The sequence below is a fragment of the Salvelinus alpinus genome, chromosome 12, assembly GCF_045679555.1.
Source record: "Salvelinus alpinus chromosome 12, SLU_Salpinus.1, whole genome shotgun sequence".
In the NCBI taxonomy this organism is placed as follows: domain Eukaryota; kingdom Metazoa; phylum Chordata; class Actinopteri; order Salmoniformes; family Salmonidae; genus Salvelinus; species Salvelinus alpinus.
Genome location: NC_092097.1, coordinates 20,659,286 through 20,676,558, shown reverse-complemented (window position 1 = coordinate 20,676,558; position 17,273 = coordinate 20,659,286). Strand labels below are relative to the sequence as shown.

The following is a 17,273-nucleotide window of genomic DNA, read 5'->3' as shown; positions in this document are numbered from 1 at the left end:
TCAAAGACTCCAAACACACGTCATAGACTGTTCTCTCTGCTACCTCACAGTAAACAGAAATACCTTATTTAAATAAGTATTCAGACCCTTCGCTATGAGACTCGAAATTGAGCTCAGGTGCATCATGTTTCCATTGATCATCCTTGAGAGTCCACCTGTGGTAAATTCAATTGATTGGACATGATTTGGAAAGGCACACACCTGTCTATATAAGGTCTGACAGTTAACAGTGCATGTCAGAGGAAAAAACAAGCCATGAGGCCGAAGGAATTGTCCGTAGAGTTTCGATACAGGATTGGGTCGAGGCACAGATCTGGGGAAGGGTACCAAAACATTTCTGCAGCATTGAAGGTCCCCAAGAACACAGTGGCCTCCGTCATTCTTAAATGGAAGATGTTTGGAACCACCAAGACTCCTCCTAGAGCTGGCCGCCAGGCCAAACTGAACAATCGGGGGAGAAGTGCCTTTGTCAGGGAGGTGACCAAGAACCCATTGATCACTCTGACACAGCTCCAGAGTTCCTCTGTAGAGATGGGAGAACCTTCCAGAAGGACAACCATCTCTGCAGCACTCCACTAATCAGGCCTTTATGCTAGAGTGGCCAGACGGAAGCCACTCCTCAGTAAAAGGCACATGACATCCTGCTTGGAGTTTGCCAAAAGGCACCGATAGACTCTTGGACCATGAGAAACAAGATTTTCTGGTCTGATGAAACCAATATTGAACTCCTTTACCTGAATGACAAGCGTCACGTCTGCAGGAAACTTGGCACCATCCCTACGGGAAGCATGGTGGTGGCAGCATCATGCTGTGGGGATGTTTTTCAGTGGCAGGGACTGCGAGACTAGTCAAGATTGAGGGAAAGATGAACGGAGCAAAGTACAGAGAGATCCTTGATGAAAACATGCTCCAGAGTGCTCAGGACCTCAGACTGGGGCGAAGGTTCACCTTCCAACAGGACAACGACCCTAAGCACACAGCCAAGACAACGCAGGAGTGGCTTCGGGACAAGTCTTTGAATGTCCTTCAGTGGTCCAGCCAGAGCCGGACTTGAACCCGATCAAACATCTCTGGAGAGACCTGACAATAGCTGTGCAGCAACGCTCCCCATCCAAAGTGACAGAGCTTGAGATGATTTGCAGCGAAGAATGGAAGAAACTCCCCAAATACAGGTGATCCAAGCTTGTAGCATCATACCCAAGAAGACTCGAGGCTGTAATCGCTGCCAAAGATGTTTTAACAAAGTACTGAGTAAAGGGTCTGAAAACTTATATAAATGTGATATTTCAGTTTTATATTTTTTATAAATATGCAAACATTTCTAAAATCCTGGTTTGAGTTCATCATTATGGGGTATTGTGTGTAGATTGATGAGAAAAAAACAACAATTGAATCAATTTTACAATAAGGCTGTAAAGTAACAAAATGTGGGAAAAGTCAAGGGGTCTGAATACTTTCCGAATGCACTGTAGCTATATTCTTGTGTATTTTATTTTATTCCTTATCTTAGTATTTTATTTTAAAACTCTGCATTGTTGGGAAGGGGTAGTAAGCAAGCATGTCAATGTAAAGTATTCACCAGTTGTATTCAGCGCGTGTGACAAATACAATTTTATTTAGATTTGAATGGTGTCACGTGATCGAAGACTTTCCCCTTTCCTTTTACAGTCTATGGCTCAAAACAGCAATGTATCATGGGTAAATTGTGACTGACTGATCTACAAATAATAATAAGTAATTATTTATGATGCAAGTTGATTTGTAGATCAGTCAGTTGGCGGTCGTGTTGATGCTCTCTAATACGGCCATTGGCTTGAATGCATCAACAGTCTTAGGTCCTTCGAAATACTACGTATGCTTTTTGAAACCGGAAGTCTAACCAGACAAATTGTATGCAGTTTTACTTTAAGCTGATTAGCTATCTGACGTAGAAAGATGTTGTCAATATTAAACTCCATTCCAACACACATGGTAAGAATTTTAATTATTACTGAATTCACCAACTGTTGCAAATAGCTACAAATTAAAAAAGCATGAGTAGATTAATCAAAGGCTAGCTAACGTTTGCTACAATTTCAAGCAGTTGCAGTAAGCTAGCTAGGGAGCAATAACTTATAAACTAGTTCGAAGCAAAAATAATATTGAACATTGTTAAGAGTATAATAATTAGCTAATTATTCATCCAACCATAAATCCATGTCATATTGTTGGAATCAAACATTGATCATTGTTTGGATGCTAGCCAGCTAGATGCCAATATGGCACATTTATGAACCGCTAGATCCCATGTGTTATTGTGGATGCCCTAGAGTTCTAGTAGTTATAACCAAATGTATAAATGCATCCCCAATCACAAAACCTATAATAATACTACTCTTCAAGGTACCACTTCTGATGAACCTTCTTGATCTGTCTTGATTATTGATTGACACGTCAGATATTAGTGTTCCAGTTGTGATGTAACAATCTACCAGTTTTTCCTCAAAAATGATAAACTTTGCAAATGGCTTGATGTTTTAGGATTATAAAGGACAAAAGCTGGCGGAGCAGATCTTCCAAGGAATCATACTTGCCTCAGCGGTGAGTGGCCTGACAAACATGCCTATTAAAATGTACTTTTCAGTGTGTTGTTTTTACACTAGGTTTAACCCTAGCCGTTGATCACGACTCCCAGTTCCATATGGTTAGGGTTCCCACGTGGCCATATTTCCCAGCCTGGTCTCAGACTAGACGTAGCATAGTAAACGTAAATCCAAGACACTCATTAGTATGATATGTTAGTTTGGTTACACAAGACAGATGGTTACTTAAGGAAAAATAACGTGAACATCTAGCAACCCAAAGGTTGAATCTCAGACAACTTTAGTATTTTAGCTAATTAGCTACTTTTCAACTATACTGAAGAAAAATATAAACGCAACAGTTAACGATTTTACTGAGTTACATTTCTTATAAGGAAATCAGTCAATTTAAATAAATTAATAAGGCCCTAATCTATAGATTTCACATGACATGTAGGCCCACCCATTTAGGAGCAAGGCCCAGCCAATCAGAATTCGTTTTTCCCCCACGAGAGGGCTTTATTACAAACAGAAATAGTTGTCATTTTCATCAGCTGTCTGGGTAGCTGGTCTCAGACGATCCCGCAGGTAAAGAAGCCGGATGTGGAGGTCCTAGCTTGGCATGGTTACACGAGGTCTGTGGTTGTGAGGCCGATTGGACGTCTCTAAAACATAATGGTAGCGAAATTAACATTAAATTCTATGGCAACAGGTCGGGTGGGCATTCCTGCTGTCAGCATGCCAATTACATGCTTCCTCAACTTGAGACATCTGTGGCGTTGTGTGACAAAACTGCACATTTTAGGATGGCCTTTTATTGTCCCAAGTACAAGGTGCACCTGTGTAATGATCATGCTGTTTAATCAGCTTCTTGATATGCTACACCTGTAAGGTGGATGGATTATCTTGGCAAAGGAGAAAATGCTCACTAACAGGGATGTAAACAAAAACATTTGAGAGAAGCTTTTTGTGCATATGGAACATTTCTGGGATCTTTTATTTCAGCTCATGACACCGGCACTTTACATGTTGCGTTAATATTTTTGTTCAGTGTTCTTACTACTTTTTAGGTCATTTGCAACTACTTAGCATGTTAGCTAACACTATCCCTTTAACCTAACTCCTAAACTTAACCTTAAAACCAACCCCTAGCCTAGCTAATGTTAGCCACCTAGCTAGAATTCATAACAAGTATTTACAAATTTGTAACATTGTACTTCTTGCAAATTCATAACATATACAGAATCGGTGATGGAGATCCACAAATTAATACACACCATACGAAATGTAACGTATAATTCTAAATTGGATTCTTAGATTTACATACAGAATAATAGAAAATGCTCTGAGACCAGGTTGCATTTCCATGCTACAGTGCTTGTTTATCTAAGACAGAGTGGACTACCTGTGCTAATTTGCCATCTGTCTCTGAACACCTGTTTGTAACGGAAGATGAACGCCACAAACATGTCACAAAAATACTGTCGGCTGCAGCTGTGTTAAAACAGTGTACAGTAATTGTGTATCCTCCATTTTTAAAATTGAAAGTAGAGGGATTTATGTTTCTAGAACCTACTTGACAATCGATTCACATTTATATGTATTTGGCTGTTTTGGCTTCCAAAGCCAGTTTGTCTTTTAACAGAACATGTAATATCTTGGAATGGAAGGAGTAACATTAGGCTCCTTTAGTCCATTATTAGGCTAACCCCTTGCATTACCCTCCAGGTGATCGGATTCGCTTATGGCCTCATCATTGAACAGTTTGGGTGGACTGTGTACATAGTGTTAGGAGGTTTTGCTGTGTCTTGTTTGGTGAGTTAAGTTTCATTCCATCCTCCCTGAATATGTGTATTTGACGTTATGCCAAGCAGAAAATGTTGCACCTGTGCAAAGAGTGCACCCACAGACCAACCTTGACTCAGGTTTATTCAAAATGTAAACTCTGTAGTCATTACATTCTAATCTGCAATGTAAAACATTTTACGGGACCAAACTAACCCTCTTCTCAACATCTCTCCCTCATCCCATGTCTCCACCTTCTCTGTCTCAGCTGACCCTGCCCCCCTGGCCCATGTACAGACAGAACCCCCTCTCCTGGCAGCCAGCCCTACCAGAGACTACAGGAGAAACCCTGCAAAAGCCTCAGGAGAATCTGAAGAAGAAGAAGCACAAGTAGATCATGACTGTTTGTACCAGTTTGCCCAATACACGTTTTGACTTAAAATAACCATATGTCTGTACAATAAATCCTTGTTTGAAGGAAGCCTTTGTTACAGGGTATTATGCCAAACAGTGGTGGAATGTCAATGTACTTTAACAGATTTGCTACTGTGGATACTTTGTAGACTGCACTCATGTTGTCATCCCAACTGTTTAATAATGCGGATATAAGAATCTATGTAATGTAAGGATAAATAAAGAACTTAAAATTATTTATTATAAAGTCAAAGGGAATGGAAATATCTACAATACAGTACTTCTATGTCCTGCAACTTATATTCAATCAGGAAATTAAGAATTTACTATGTAGTGTTTATAGGTACAATTATTGTCGCACTAGTTTTATTGTAATTAAATATTTATAATGCAATCTACCTGACAGGTAGAAAAACAGTAACAGAAGACTCATTGCATATTGTAACCTTTATGGAAAATTTGATTATGTATTTATATTTAAAGTGAGGTTTAAAAATAGTCTACATGAACTTGTATATAGGATATGGAGATGCGATTGTCTATACAAATGTATTGCATTGTTCATTAGCTGAACTTAACCCTTGAACGAAACATCCTCAAAGAACTTTAGCTGCCGCACCATCAGAGCATATGACTGGTACTTGTCCTCTCCCATCTGCTCCCGAAGACACCGCTGTGTGGAGAAATAATAAAACTGAGATTACAGCCATGTCTAGCTGGAAGCACTCTGTATCATGGATGTCATTTTGAATCCTAACCTCTCGTTTGTCCTCGTCATCGTCCTCCATTATGTCCAGGACTCTGTTCAACAGCTTCACCCCCAGTCCCTTCACCACATCTGTTCTCAGGTGCTCAATGGCTCTGCGGACCTTCGCCGGTCCAGATGTGGTGCCTTGTAAGAGGTGGGTTGAATATAAAAAATTTGAATCCACTTATTTCTTATGTAGAAATAAATTGATTTCTCAGTGATAAACCGGGCAATATTGCATTGAATCTGCTAAGGATGCTCAGGGAGACTGTTTTGGCTGAGACTGACCGTTGGGTAATTCACCGAAGTGGAACTCCTGCTCCTCTCTAGCTTTCCCATGCAGCACCAGGGTGTCCCTGTACTTCCTGTTCAACTTAAACTCAGCCAGTGGAGTAGAGCCAGATCTACTACCACCATCCAGCTCACTAACAGCATCTCTGCCATCCATTCGCAATGTATGGGCCATCATCTGAACCAGGTCCTGCATATCACCGGATTCACTCTTTCTGCAAAAAAATTATAATTAAAAACCAAAAAAAACGTGTCAGATTTAAATGTGCATATTACCAGCAACACTTAAAGGGCTTTGTGCTTCTATGGGTGGGGGGTGGCACTGCTACCAAAGAGCCAGAACAAGTTGTTTTTACCCCTCTTTGCAGTCCCTCTCTGAGTGATCGGTTGAGCTGGTGGAGGAGCTGTATTCATCGTCGTCAGACGGTCGCCCCAGCAACCTGTCTTGCTAGAGAATACACCACTGTCATAGACTGAAGCCATATATAAACCGATTTATCTTACTCTAACAGTAAAACAATGGAGATCAACCTATAGTTACCTTGTTTGTTTCCTTGCCCATGTCAGATACAGAGCGAGTGACAGTGGGGTTCTGGAACTCTGGCTGCTTATTATGTAACGAGGCAACATCATTCGACGCCCTTCTTACTGTAAGGACAACCGCAGGAAAGAATACTACAGTGAGCAATACAAAGCATAGCTACCACTTTATTGTTTAATATGACAAAATGGCCCTTGCCAATTCTGTCTGGTCATATGATATATTGACAACACAGGGCAGAGGAGTTAACCTGGTTGGCTTGGGTTCTCCTGGGACTGCCTCAGTCTTCTCCTCTCCCTGGCGGACAGAGGACGCTCCTGGAAGCAGTAGAGATATTAAACTTCACCTGCCTATGCAATTACCATCTAAATACATGGGCATTAAACTTACTGTAAAGTTGGACCAACTTTATTTCAACAAAAAGGAAACATAATTGACAATATAAAATTAGCAGTATACACTGAGTATACCAAACATTAGGAACACCTTCATAATATTGAGTTGCACCCCTCCCTTTTACCCTCAATTAGTCAGGAGCATAGACTCTACAAGGTGTTAAAAGCGTTCCATAGGGATGCTGGCCCATGACTCCAATGCCTCCCACAGTTGTGTCAAGTTGGCTGGATGTCTTTTGGGTGGTGGACCATTCTTGATACACGGTGAAAACGGTTTTGTTTTTGCAGTTCTTGACACAAACCGGTGCGCCTGGAACCTACTACCACACCCCATTCAAAGGCACTTACATATTTTGTCTTGCCCATTCACCCTCTATGGCACACATGCACAATCCATGCCTCAACGGTCTCAAGGCTTTAAAAAAATAATTATTTAACCTGTCTCCTCCCCTTCACCTACGCTGATTGAAGTGGATTTAACAGGTGACATCAATAAGGGATGATAGCTTTCACCTGGATTCACCTGGTCAGTTTATGTGATGGAAAGAGGTGTCCTTAATATTCTGTGCACTCAGTGTATATTCAAGACCTCAACCCTATGTTTGAGCAGTAGCTGTTTAGTGCATTGACCTCACTTGTGTCAGTGGAATGTTGCTGTCCTTGGAGGAGCTGATGGTTGTTGAAGAGTTTGTTGTGGCAGCCCTCTTCTTCTCTGTGTTTGCCCTGCTCCTCTTCTCTTCCACTACCATTGCATCAACAGGAGGAGGCGGTAGAGGTCTAGGACCTGCCACTTTACACTGGGAAAGAACAAGCAAGGGTTGAAGAGCCTTTAGGTTCCAAAGCACTTTGACAGCTCAAAGCCATGATAAAGTCCCCCAGTCACTGTCCTCACCTTGTCCGGATCACTCTGTATCCACCTGCTGTCCTTTTGCCTGCGTTGCCGGGAGACAAATGGCTCTGAGGAGGGCGTACACAGAGGGAGTGTGTCCTGGTCTGGGACTGGAGAGAGGGGCTCCATGTGACAGGGTTCCTACATACACAGATAAAACATAACTAGCATCAATGACCTCTAAAGGATGTGCTATATGGAGTGTGGTAGCCTACAGAATAAACTAATTCCCACAATATGAGAACAAACTGGTTCTTACCAGTGTTATAACAGGAGGAAGGGGCTCTAGGAGCTTTTCTGTGGATTCCAAGCTCTCCTTTAAAGACAAGACAATAACACAGAGGCTTACAACTACTACAACTCTCATTCACAGAATTTACTAATGTATGTGCAGCACATGACTATCATTCCCTATCCACAAACCAGGCACTTACTCTGACATCTGCAGGATGTTTTTGTGTGGGATCCTCCTTCAGAAGATTCATGGTGTCATCTTTGTTATTGATATTTACTTCAAAAGTCTGTCCAGTGGATTCCACTTTGAATTCCCCTGCAGACCTTGATTCAGGCAAGGTGGTGGAAACATTCAGACTTACGGTCTGTTCAGGCACAGGGCTCTCAATGACCACATCTTTGAGTAGCTCCATTGTGTCATCCTTATCGTCCATGTTCACAGTTCTCTCTACAGAGGTTCTGACTCCGTCTCTGTGATTCAAAGCACACTGCATTAGAGGTCCATTGGCGGTCCTCCTCTCCTCTACCCTGCTACTGACACCTGATAGCAGCTTGCGAGGGGGAGGCTGAGGGTGGGAGGGATCCTGTATCCCTCCTCTCAGCTCCTCTATGGGTCTCTGACACAGAGTGTCATTATCTGAGCTGGCGTTAGGCACGAACTGGGGAGGATCCCCTCTCTGGGCCCTTCTCTCCTCTTCCTGTGGCTGGATATCAATGTCAATGTTACTGATGGTTGCTAAGGATGCACCAGTGGTGTTGAGAATGTCTGATGCAGGGCATTTGGGTGTTAGATATGTCTTGGGTGGGGCGTCCTTTATGATTCCATTGTATCCATTACGGCTTTGTGAGTTCATCTCCTCCTATGAATGAGAACAGAAATAGAACAAACACACCACAATGAAAACAATTAAGACACTTGAGCATAATTTTTACTTTACGGCCTTTCTCTCTCACCGTCTCTCTCTCGAACAAAAATATAAACACAACATACAACAATTTTAATGAGTTCATATAAGGAAATCAGTCAATTGAAATAAATAAATTAGGCCCTAATCTATGGATTTCACATGACTGGGCAGGGGTGCATCCATGGGTGGGCCTTCAAGGGCATAGGCCCACCCACTGGGGAGCCAGGCCCAGCCAATCAGAAAGAGTATTTCCCCACAAAATGGCTTTATTACAGACAGAAATACTCCTCAGTTTCATCAGCTGTCTGTGTTGCTAGTCTCAGTCAATCCTGCATGTGAAGAAGCTGGATGTGGAGGTCCTGGGCTGGCGTGGTCTGCGGTTGTGAGGCCGGTTGGACATACTACCAAATTCTCTAAAACAACATTGGAGGCGGCTTATGGTAGAGAAATTAACATTCAATTATCTGGCAACAACTCTGGTGGACATTCCTGCAGTCAGCATGACAATTGCACGCTCCCTCAAAACTTTGAGACATCTGTGGCATTGTGTTGTTTGACAAAACTGCACATTTTAGAGTGGATTTTTGTCCACGGCACAAGGGGCTCCTGTGTAATGATAACTGTCTAATCAGCTTCTTGATATGCCAAACTGTGTGTGTGTGTGTGTGTGTGTATATATATATATATACACACACACAAAAGTTTGGGGTCACTTAGAAATGTAATTTTTTGCCAATTAAAATAACATAAAATTGATCAGAAATACAGTGTAGACATTGTTAATGTTGTAAATGTAGCTGGAAACGGCTGATTTTTAATGGCATATCTACATAGGCCCATTATCAGCAACCACCACTCCTGTGTTCCAATGGCATGTTGTTTTAGCTAATCCAAGTTTATCATTTTAAAAAGGCTAATTGATCATTAGAAAACCCTTTGCAATTACTTTAGCACAGCTGAAACTGTTGTTCTGATTAAAGAAGCAATAAAATGCCTTCTTTAGACTAGTTGAGTATCTGGAGCATCAGCATTTGTGGGTTCGATTACAGGCTCAAAATGGCCAGAAACAAAGAACTTTCTTCTGAAACTCGTCAGTCTATTCTTGTTCTGAGAAATGAAGGTTATTCCATGCGAGAAATTGCCAAGAAACTGAAGATCTCGTACAACGCTGTGTTCTACTCCCTTCACAGAACAGTGCAAACTGTCTCTAACCAGAATAGAGAGGAGTGGGAGGCCCCGGTGCGCAACTGAGCAAGAGGACAAGTACATTAGAGTAAAAACTAAAAACAACAGTCTCAACGTCAACAGTGAAGAGGTGACTCCGAGATGATGGCCTTCTAGGCAGAGTTGCAAAGAAAACCCCATATCTCAGACTGGCCAATAAAGAAAAGATCAAGATGGGCAAAAGAACACAGACACTGGACAGAGGAACTCTGCCCAGAAGGCCAGCTTCCCGGAGTCGCCTCTGTATTTCTGATCAATTTGAACTTATTTTAATTGACATTTAAAAAAAAACAAGGACATTTCTATGTGACCCCAAACTTTTGAAATGTAGTATATATGTGTATATGTATATATGTTTGACAGAGTGATGGAGTGCTGCATCAGATGACCTGGCCTCCACCATCACCCAACCTCAAACCAATTGAGATTGTTTGGGATGAGTTTCACAGCAGAGTGAAAGAAAAACAGCCAACAAGTGCTCAGCATATGTGGAAACTCCTTCAGGAGTTGGAAAAGCATTCCAGGTGAAGCTGGTTAAGAGAATGCCAAGAGTGTGCAAAGCTGTCATCAAGGCAAAGGGTGGCTACTTTGAAGAATCTCAAATAGATTTTGATTTATTACATACACATACATACACACACACATATATATATATGTTTTCCCAGAGTATTTTAGTGCTGTTCTGTTAGCTGTTCACTCTCACCCTTTTCCCTTTGGTGTTTAGGTCTGGATGGGGACATTGAGGGGGGGGCTCAGGCCTGGGCTTAGACGAAACCATAGACGCTGCACTGGGTCTGCTACTACCACCAACAGCTTTCTTTCTGGACTTGGCAGTTTTCCTAGAGTGATTTGAACAAACAAGATATCCAAGATGACATAAATCCTACACACTTAATTGACTAAATATTTGTTCAACATACAAAGAAGCGAGAGAGAAAGAAAGCGTAAGCCAGGTACTACAACAGATGAAGCCACCTACTCTTTGGTGGCCTCTAAAAACATTGCGATTTGTCGTTTGATGTAGGGCTGACGTAGGATATGTTTGACATCAGGTCTGTCCTCTGGTCTCTTACACAGCATGCTCTTTATCAGCTCTCCCAGCTGAGGGTCGTACTTACTCGGCATCTGAGGCAACTGGATGACAGGAAAATAGATCAATGAATCTAGTAGCAAACAAATAATCTCATCATGACCAATGTTCCCTCTAATTTTTTTCAGCACTGAGCAAATTTCAGGTCTGCTGTGCGCAAACTTTTAACATTTTGAAAATTGTGTGCAACTTCTGTTGCGCTTTTACTGTGAACACTGAGTCTGTATCAGCTTTAAGTTACAGTTATAACAGTGGCCACGTAGTATACTGTGGCTAATTGATCATAATGTAGGCCTATCAGAGTGGCCCACCATAAAAAAAACAATGGAGAGAATGCATTACATAACATTTTAACATAGCTGTTCTATCATTCAGCCTACAGTAGCAGCCAATGTGTGGTGTGGAATGTAGGCCTACATTGAACAAGACATTAACCGGTTTATCCACTTGTCCTTCAGACAAGGAGGCGACTGAAAATGTGTTGTTTGATGCAAGAAACCACTTTACAACAAAAAAACAAAACATTATTATTCCCATACCTTTATTACAGAGAATCAGACAAATTATGCTACCCTCTGCCTATTGGCTACTTAGCTTATTCAAGACTGTCTCAAAATACAACACTACCCCTTTAATAAAAAAAAAAAGCTATTTACCTGACTCGCTTTTCAAAGATGGCTAGAAATGCACACATTTTGTGCTCTTGTAGAAAGCAATCACTCCCCCATTGAGGACTAGAAATGAGCTATATCTGGGATAATAACTCACTTAATAGCAAAGCATATGAACAAATGTGCACACGTGGCTACATGCAGCTCTCACTTTAATCTCAAAACATGTGCAACTACTCACGACCACTCATGCTGTAAACACAATCCAGTTCAAAGGGAATGGCACAGATCTATTTGCATATAGGTCTACTGCAGCTCTGACTGGTTATGCTGCACTGGTCTGTGTAGAGTATGGGCCTGAGTCCTGCCTGTCAATGCAATAGAATCCTACTCCAATGCGTTCTGCCAACAAGAAAGTATTTTGCATACTAAGTCTTGCATAGATCATTTTGTTTCGGTATGTTGCATTGAAAGTGGCTAATATTGCGATGATTAGATCACAATTCCCACAGTAGAGGGAAGCGTTTTATAGTGTTAACCAAAGGGGAAAACTAGAAAGTTCAATCTTGTGCTTCTCTGCGCAGGATGATATTTCTTCAGCGTAGCAGTCCCGGGGAGCGCACAACTTAGAGGGAACACTGATTTGGGAAAAGAAGTAAGGGACTGACCTTTCCCTCTACAATGCGGTACACCAGTGAGTTCATGTCCTTGGCATTGAAGGCATGTTTCAGGGTGGACATCTCATACACACAGCAGCCCAGTGCCCACACGTCAGACTGGGGAGAAAAGGAGGGTTGAAGTTGGCAAATTAAAAGGTCTAGTGCACACAACAGCAATCTACTCAGATTGTGTCTGGCTCAATAGAACTGCTTCTCTAAACAGTGATGATCTCAAGTATTGATCTACTAAGTACACCGTACCTTGTGGTTGTAGGGTTTGTTGGAGAACAGCTCCGGGCTCATATAGTATGGTGTTCCTATGAGGGTGCTGGCCATGTCATTCTGATTCTCCAGAACACGGGCAATGCCAAGGTCCCCCACTTTGATGATGTTAGTCTTGGTCAGAAAGATATTCTGGGTCTTCAGGTCCCGGTGCAAGATACACTTCTCATGTAGATACTACAATTCAACAGAGAAAAAAGTCAGATATTGTCACTAACTCTCCTGTACGTAAGCCTCAGCCTCTGCCAAAACTAATGGAAAGAGGCAGAGTAGATGTTGCAGCATATCAAACAATTGTTATACAATCTCAGCTATGATTTGATGCACTTCAATGTACCTGGAGGGCCATAGCTATCTGGACGAACCACTCCACCACCTGCCTTTCAGGTAGGAGTTCCCCCTTCTGTTGCTTGAGTCTATGGTAGAGGTCGCCTCCCTCGCAGAAGCCCATGGCGATGTAGAGCTGGCAGTCTTCTCCTTCCCACGACTCCCTGTATGTCACGATGTTTGGGTGTCGTAGTTGCGAGAGAAGCTGAGCCTCTTGTTCCGCGGCTCGCCGCTCACGTTTCGAGGACGTGGTCAAGTTCAACTTCTTTATGACATACTAAGGAAAACAGGAGAAACGAGTTCGATCAACATATTTCACTCTGCAAACATTCTGTCTAGACGCATGTGGCCAACATTCTGTCTAGACAGTTGTCACAAATGCGTCTAGACAGAATGTTCGCAACATTTGCCACAGTTCTTTATTTCTAAATGGCAAACGTATCGACCTTATTTGTAGATCCCATAGGCAGTAATATATATGAACGTTGGTTAGTTAACGTTAGCTGCCAAGCTAACCTTAAGTTTAACTAGCTAGCTAGTTGCTAACTTGTTGTGATATCGAGGATTCAGTGAAGGAAATACATGTGTCCGAGTCAAACAAAACAATTTTAACGTTTTTCAAACCATGTTTTGAAGTGGATTGTTGTATTCTTACCTGCTTACGGTCGGTTTTGTGTTTCACCAGATTCACCTCTCCATAACTCCCCTTTCCAACAACTCTGATAAACATGTAATTATTCATGACTTCAAATCGTACAGTCTAACGTTAACTGTTACCCCAAATTCAAAGGGTAGAATCTAGTTAACTAATTGAAGACACGGCTGTGAATATCTCCCATTTTCTGCACACTATAAATTCACATCTCTAATTTATTTAGCGCAGGGTAATATACCTACAAGACGACTTTCAAAACACAGGAAATCATCACTGGCTTTTTCGTCACTAGGCAACTGGCACATGAAAGTTGACGTTGGTTAGAGGGGTGTACGAACCCGTAAACAAACGCCCCCATTTATCCCATAGCCCCATCTAGGGTAGAAAAAGAGCATGAGCTGTTTGTTATAAATGTTGTTGCAGTTGTTGTATGGTGTTCCCCGGACATTACATAAAGATTTTTTTATTGTCTGTCTGTCTGCCTTTCACACATCACGGATTACATCGATTTCCAGATTTTTTTTCATTTCAAACAGTGTTGTTTATAATCATCCCAACTTGTATTCAATAGCCTACATTTAGTCCCTATAATGTAATTGACGGATGCATGAATGAATGGGGTTTTGACAGAGGGATGGAAAATATTGAGTAATTGATGGCTAAGGTAACTCCACTAGAGGGCAGATGATACTAACAAAGTTGGTAGTGCAAGGAGTTTGTTTGATTTCATTCTAATTTATGTTGCCTATTCCTCTTACAGTGTAAATCTATAGTGGCAATAATGGGAGAGCATATTGAATAAAATTCCAGAGTGAATGAAGTAGCCTACTTGTGTATGACTTGTCATCATTGCAACACAGTAACACAATTATTTGTTGGATGCTTTTAGTGGGCTTTACTTTCTTGGATGTTTTTATTGTTTATCTCGATAGCCTATTAACACTTTGACCAAACGATTAAGCTAATCAACTGGGACAATTTACCCTGTCCGTAGGCCTTGGATAGAGAAGACACCTACCTTAAGCAGAATGTTAAAAAAACAAAACGATAATGAAGCAGCATGCTTACCTTTGTGCCACAAACAGGTTGTTCATTGATGTTGGACGAGAATGATCTGGCCCCTTGTGTTTGCCACTCCCTCCGCCCATTGCCCTGACGTCATGAGAGTGCTGTTGGAGGTTTCGAATCCAGTTTTTCCGCGAGCGACGCGAGTCCAACATTGGTGAAACAGTAAGAAAGGAACAACCTTTGAAATCGTACAATTCACAGGTAAGAATCTCTGTTATGTTGATTAGAACATTGTGTGGACATTATTATAATGTCTGGCATAATTCAAATGTATAATTCAGATGTAGTCGCTATATGGAAAAATGGCCTGAATGCGAGAATAGTTTACGTTTCTGGTCTGCCTGATTGACAATAAAAAACCTAGTTGAAATGTTAAACCATAGCCTAAATAGTTTATTCCCTTTATAACTATAGTTTCGTAATAGTTTAAATTAATAATGTATTGAAAGTAATTGTTTCGCAGCTGGTTGACCTCTCAGACTGAAACAAGCTACGAGACAGACAGTGCCCCATCATATGGAACGTTCATTCATATTAATATGCATGCCAGTGTTTAACATTAGTATTTACATAGCCCAGATACTAAAGAGTTGCGGGCATATTGGTTTATGGTACTAAGCATATTTTTCACTAGAGATCAGAGGCCACTGATGGAGTGTGTGCAAACCAATAGAAAGAGTATAAACTGATAGTAGTGTTTAATTTTCCATCAAAGTTATCATTGACATTTTAGAGTGTAGGTCCTCATAAATGTATTATAACTTATTGTAACAATTTTCCCATTTTAGTGTCTTACTTAACTAGAATGCTTGAGGTATTTTTGTCTTCTGCTTGCGTTCTCTCTCTCTCCTTCAAGCGCTCATAATTTTTTATACAGTCTATTATACACACACACACACACACACACACACACACACACACACACACACACACACACACACACACACACACACACACACACATAAATCCTCGCTCACGTTCCATGAGCCAGCTCGGAAGGAGAATGCGGCTTATCAATTAAAAAGCTCATTTTGAAAGGGATTTGCTTAGTGTCATAGACACCGGTGTCCCTGATGAGCTTGTGGTTCAGATCAAGATGTTATCATGACAAGGAGAATGTGATATTTGTGAGTGGACAGTGAGATGTTACTGTAACACAGAGACACTGTGATGTTGCAGCTCTCAATGTGGATGTATCAGTTAGGCTAGCCTACATGCTCTTGCCTTTTTGTCATAGGGTGTAAACAGTTTTTTTGGGGGGGAACATGATCTTATTTCTATTACAGGATATTGGATGACTGTCATTCATATTCCATTCACCCAGCTCAATGTGAAATTGATAGGCTTAGGCTACTACATGATACTAACATTTTACCTATACCCATCATGAGGTTGCTACAACCTAGCCTAAAATAAAATAAGCATTTTATTAATCAAGGTGAAAGCCAGTGACACATTCAATACCGCCTTGCACTCTCTTGCCTTCATCTATCTGATTTAGGGTGTAATTAGTCCAAACAGTTGCAAATGAGAGTTTATTTTGGACAAATTAAGGTATGCTTATCCCCGTTTCGTTTGCTTCCATTTAAGAAAAGTTTTTCAACAGAATCGGTTGGAATGAAGAGACAAAAGAGAAAAAAAACGGAGAAAAAAGTCAGATGTTGTCACTTGCTCTCCTGTACGTAAGCCTCAGCCTCTGCCAAAACGAATGGAAAGAGGCAGAGTAGATGTTGCAGCATATCAATGAATAATGCTCGTTGTATAATTCCTTCTCACATCTACGCGCTCTCCTCCTCTCACCTTTTCCCTTCGCTTGTGGACTTCAGTGCAACCGGATGTGATTGGGAGTCCCATAGGGCGGCGCACAACTAGGCCCAGTGTTGTCTGGGTTAGGGTTTGGCCGGGGTAGGCCGTCATTGTAAATACGAATTTGTTCTTAACCGACTTGCCTAGTTAAATATAATTTAAATTAAAAAATAACAGCTGTCTGTGACCAGGCTAAAAAAACATTCTAAGCAAAACCTTCATACCATAACTTCTAACCGGTACACACAGCCTACACCGTTGTCACCATATTAGCTAATATCATAGTCAACATAGCTACTAGATCTAAATGCGTTACTAAACATGCTACAATTATGCAGTACAGTGTACAGCAAGCAGTTTAGTAGTTACACTGGAATTCCCTGGTGGCAATAAATTAATACAACTAAATCTTACCTTGACTTGGAAGAGTTCCAGCTAGCTAACAATCCGTCTCTGTTTGAGCCAGGTGTTTGAGTAGGATAAACTAGCTAGCTGCATTCGCTAGCTAAGAAAGTGAAAGTGAAAAAAAATAAACCTAAATATAATTAGCTCTCTATCTCTCTCTTGCTTGTCGTTCATTTTTGAATAAATAATTTGTTAAAAACTGCTCAACTATTGTCTTTTTCTCTCTTTGAGTCAACTACTCTCCACATTTTATGCAGTGCTAGCTAGCTGTAGGTTATTCTTTCAGTCATTCTCTGATCATTTGATTGGGTGGACAATATGCCAGTTCATGCCGCAAGAGCTCTGAAAGATTGGAGGACATCCTCCGGAAGTCGTCATAA

At 41.2% G+C, this 17,273-nt stretch overlaps 3 protein-coding genes across 4 annotated transcripts in view; 2 read left to right on the top strand and 1 right to left on the bottom strand.

Annotated features, from left to right (window-relative positions):
• The first annotated feature begins 1,657 nt into the window (after positions 1–1,657).
• spcs1 (signal peptidase complex subunit 1) lies at positions 1,658–4,996 on the top strand. Its single transcript, XM_071335297.1, has 4 exons — positions 1,658–1,971; positions 2,521–2,580; positions 4,290–4,376; positions 4,615–4,996. Exons 1-4 carry the CDS (start codon positions 1,936–1,938, stop codon positions 4,738–4,740), a joined length of 309 nt encoding a protein of 102 aa, XP_071191398.1. The 5' UTR covers positions 1,658–1,935; the 3' UTR covers positions 4,741–4,996.
• nek4 (NIMA-related kinase 4) lies at positions 4,969–13,865 on the bottom strand. 2 transcript variants are annotated; one of them, XM_071335287.1, is made up of 16 exons: positions 13,615–13,865; positions 12,970–13,236; positions 12,612–12,809; positions 12,360–12,467; positions 10,970–11,124; positions 10,694–10,829; positions 8,059–8,718; positions 7,884–7,940; positions 7,628–7,765; positions 7,371–7,532; positions 6,591–6,657; positions 6,341–6,447; positions 6,156–6,247; positions 5,797–6,014; positions 5,519–5,652; positions 4,969–5,433 (listed from the first exon to the last, which is right to left on the bottom strand). In XM_071335287.1, exons 1-16 carry the CDS (start codon positions 13,699–13,701, stop codon positions 5,335–5,337), a joined length of 2,685 nt encoding a protein of 894 aa, XP_071191388.1. In that variant the 5' UTR covers positions 13,702–13,865; the 3' UTR covers positions 4,969–5,334. The 2 variants fall into 2 exon arrangements, with proteins under 2 accessions (XP_071191388.1, XP_071191389.1); XM_071335288.1 differs by lacking the exons at positions 4,969–5,433; positions 5,519–5,652 and having other exon boundaries at positions 5,827–6,014; positions 6,156–6,243.
• Positions 13,866–14,767: 902 nt separating this feature from the next.
• Positions 14,768–17,273, top strand: part of LOC139535658 (calcium/calmodulin-dependent protein kinase type 1-like) — an 89,585-nt gene continuing 87,079 nt past the window's right edge. The window contains exon 1 of the mRNA XM_071335291.1: positions 14,768–14,883. The gene's annotated coding sequence lies outside the window, so the exon portion shown is untranslated. The remainder of the gene's footprint in view (positions 14,884–17,273) is intronic.

Coding starts and splice junctions, on each gene's coding strand:
- spcs1 (XM_071335297.1), top strand. CDS start 1,936: ATGTTGTCAATATTAAACTCCATTCCAACACACATG. Junction 2,581..4,289: donor GAATCATACTTGCCTCAGCG/GTGAGTGGCCTG, acceptor ATTACCCTCCAG/GTGATCGGATTCGCTTATGG. Junction 4,377..4,614: donor GTTTTGCTGTGTCTTGTTTG/GTGAGTTAAGTT, acceptor TCTCTGTCTCAG/CTGACCCTGCCCCCCTGGCC.
- nek4 (XM_071335287.1), bottom strand. CDS start 13,701: ATGAATAATTACATGTTTATCAGAGTTGTTGGAAAGGGGAGTTATGGA. Junction 7,941..8,058: donor AACATCCTGCAGATGTCAGA/GTAAGTGCCTGG, acceptor TTGTCTTTAAAG/GAGAGCTTGGAATCCACAGA. Junction 6,015..6,155: donor GAGAGGGACTGCAAAGAGGG/GTAAAAACAACT, acceptor ATTTTTTTGCAG/AAAGAGTGAATCCGGTGATA.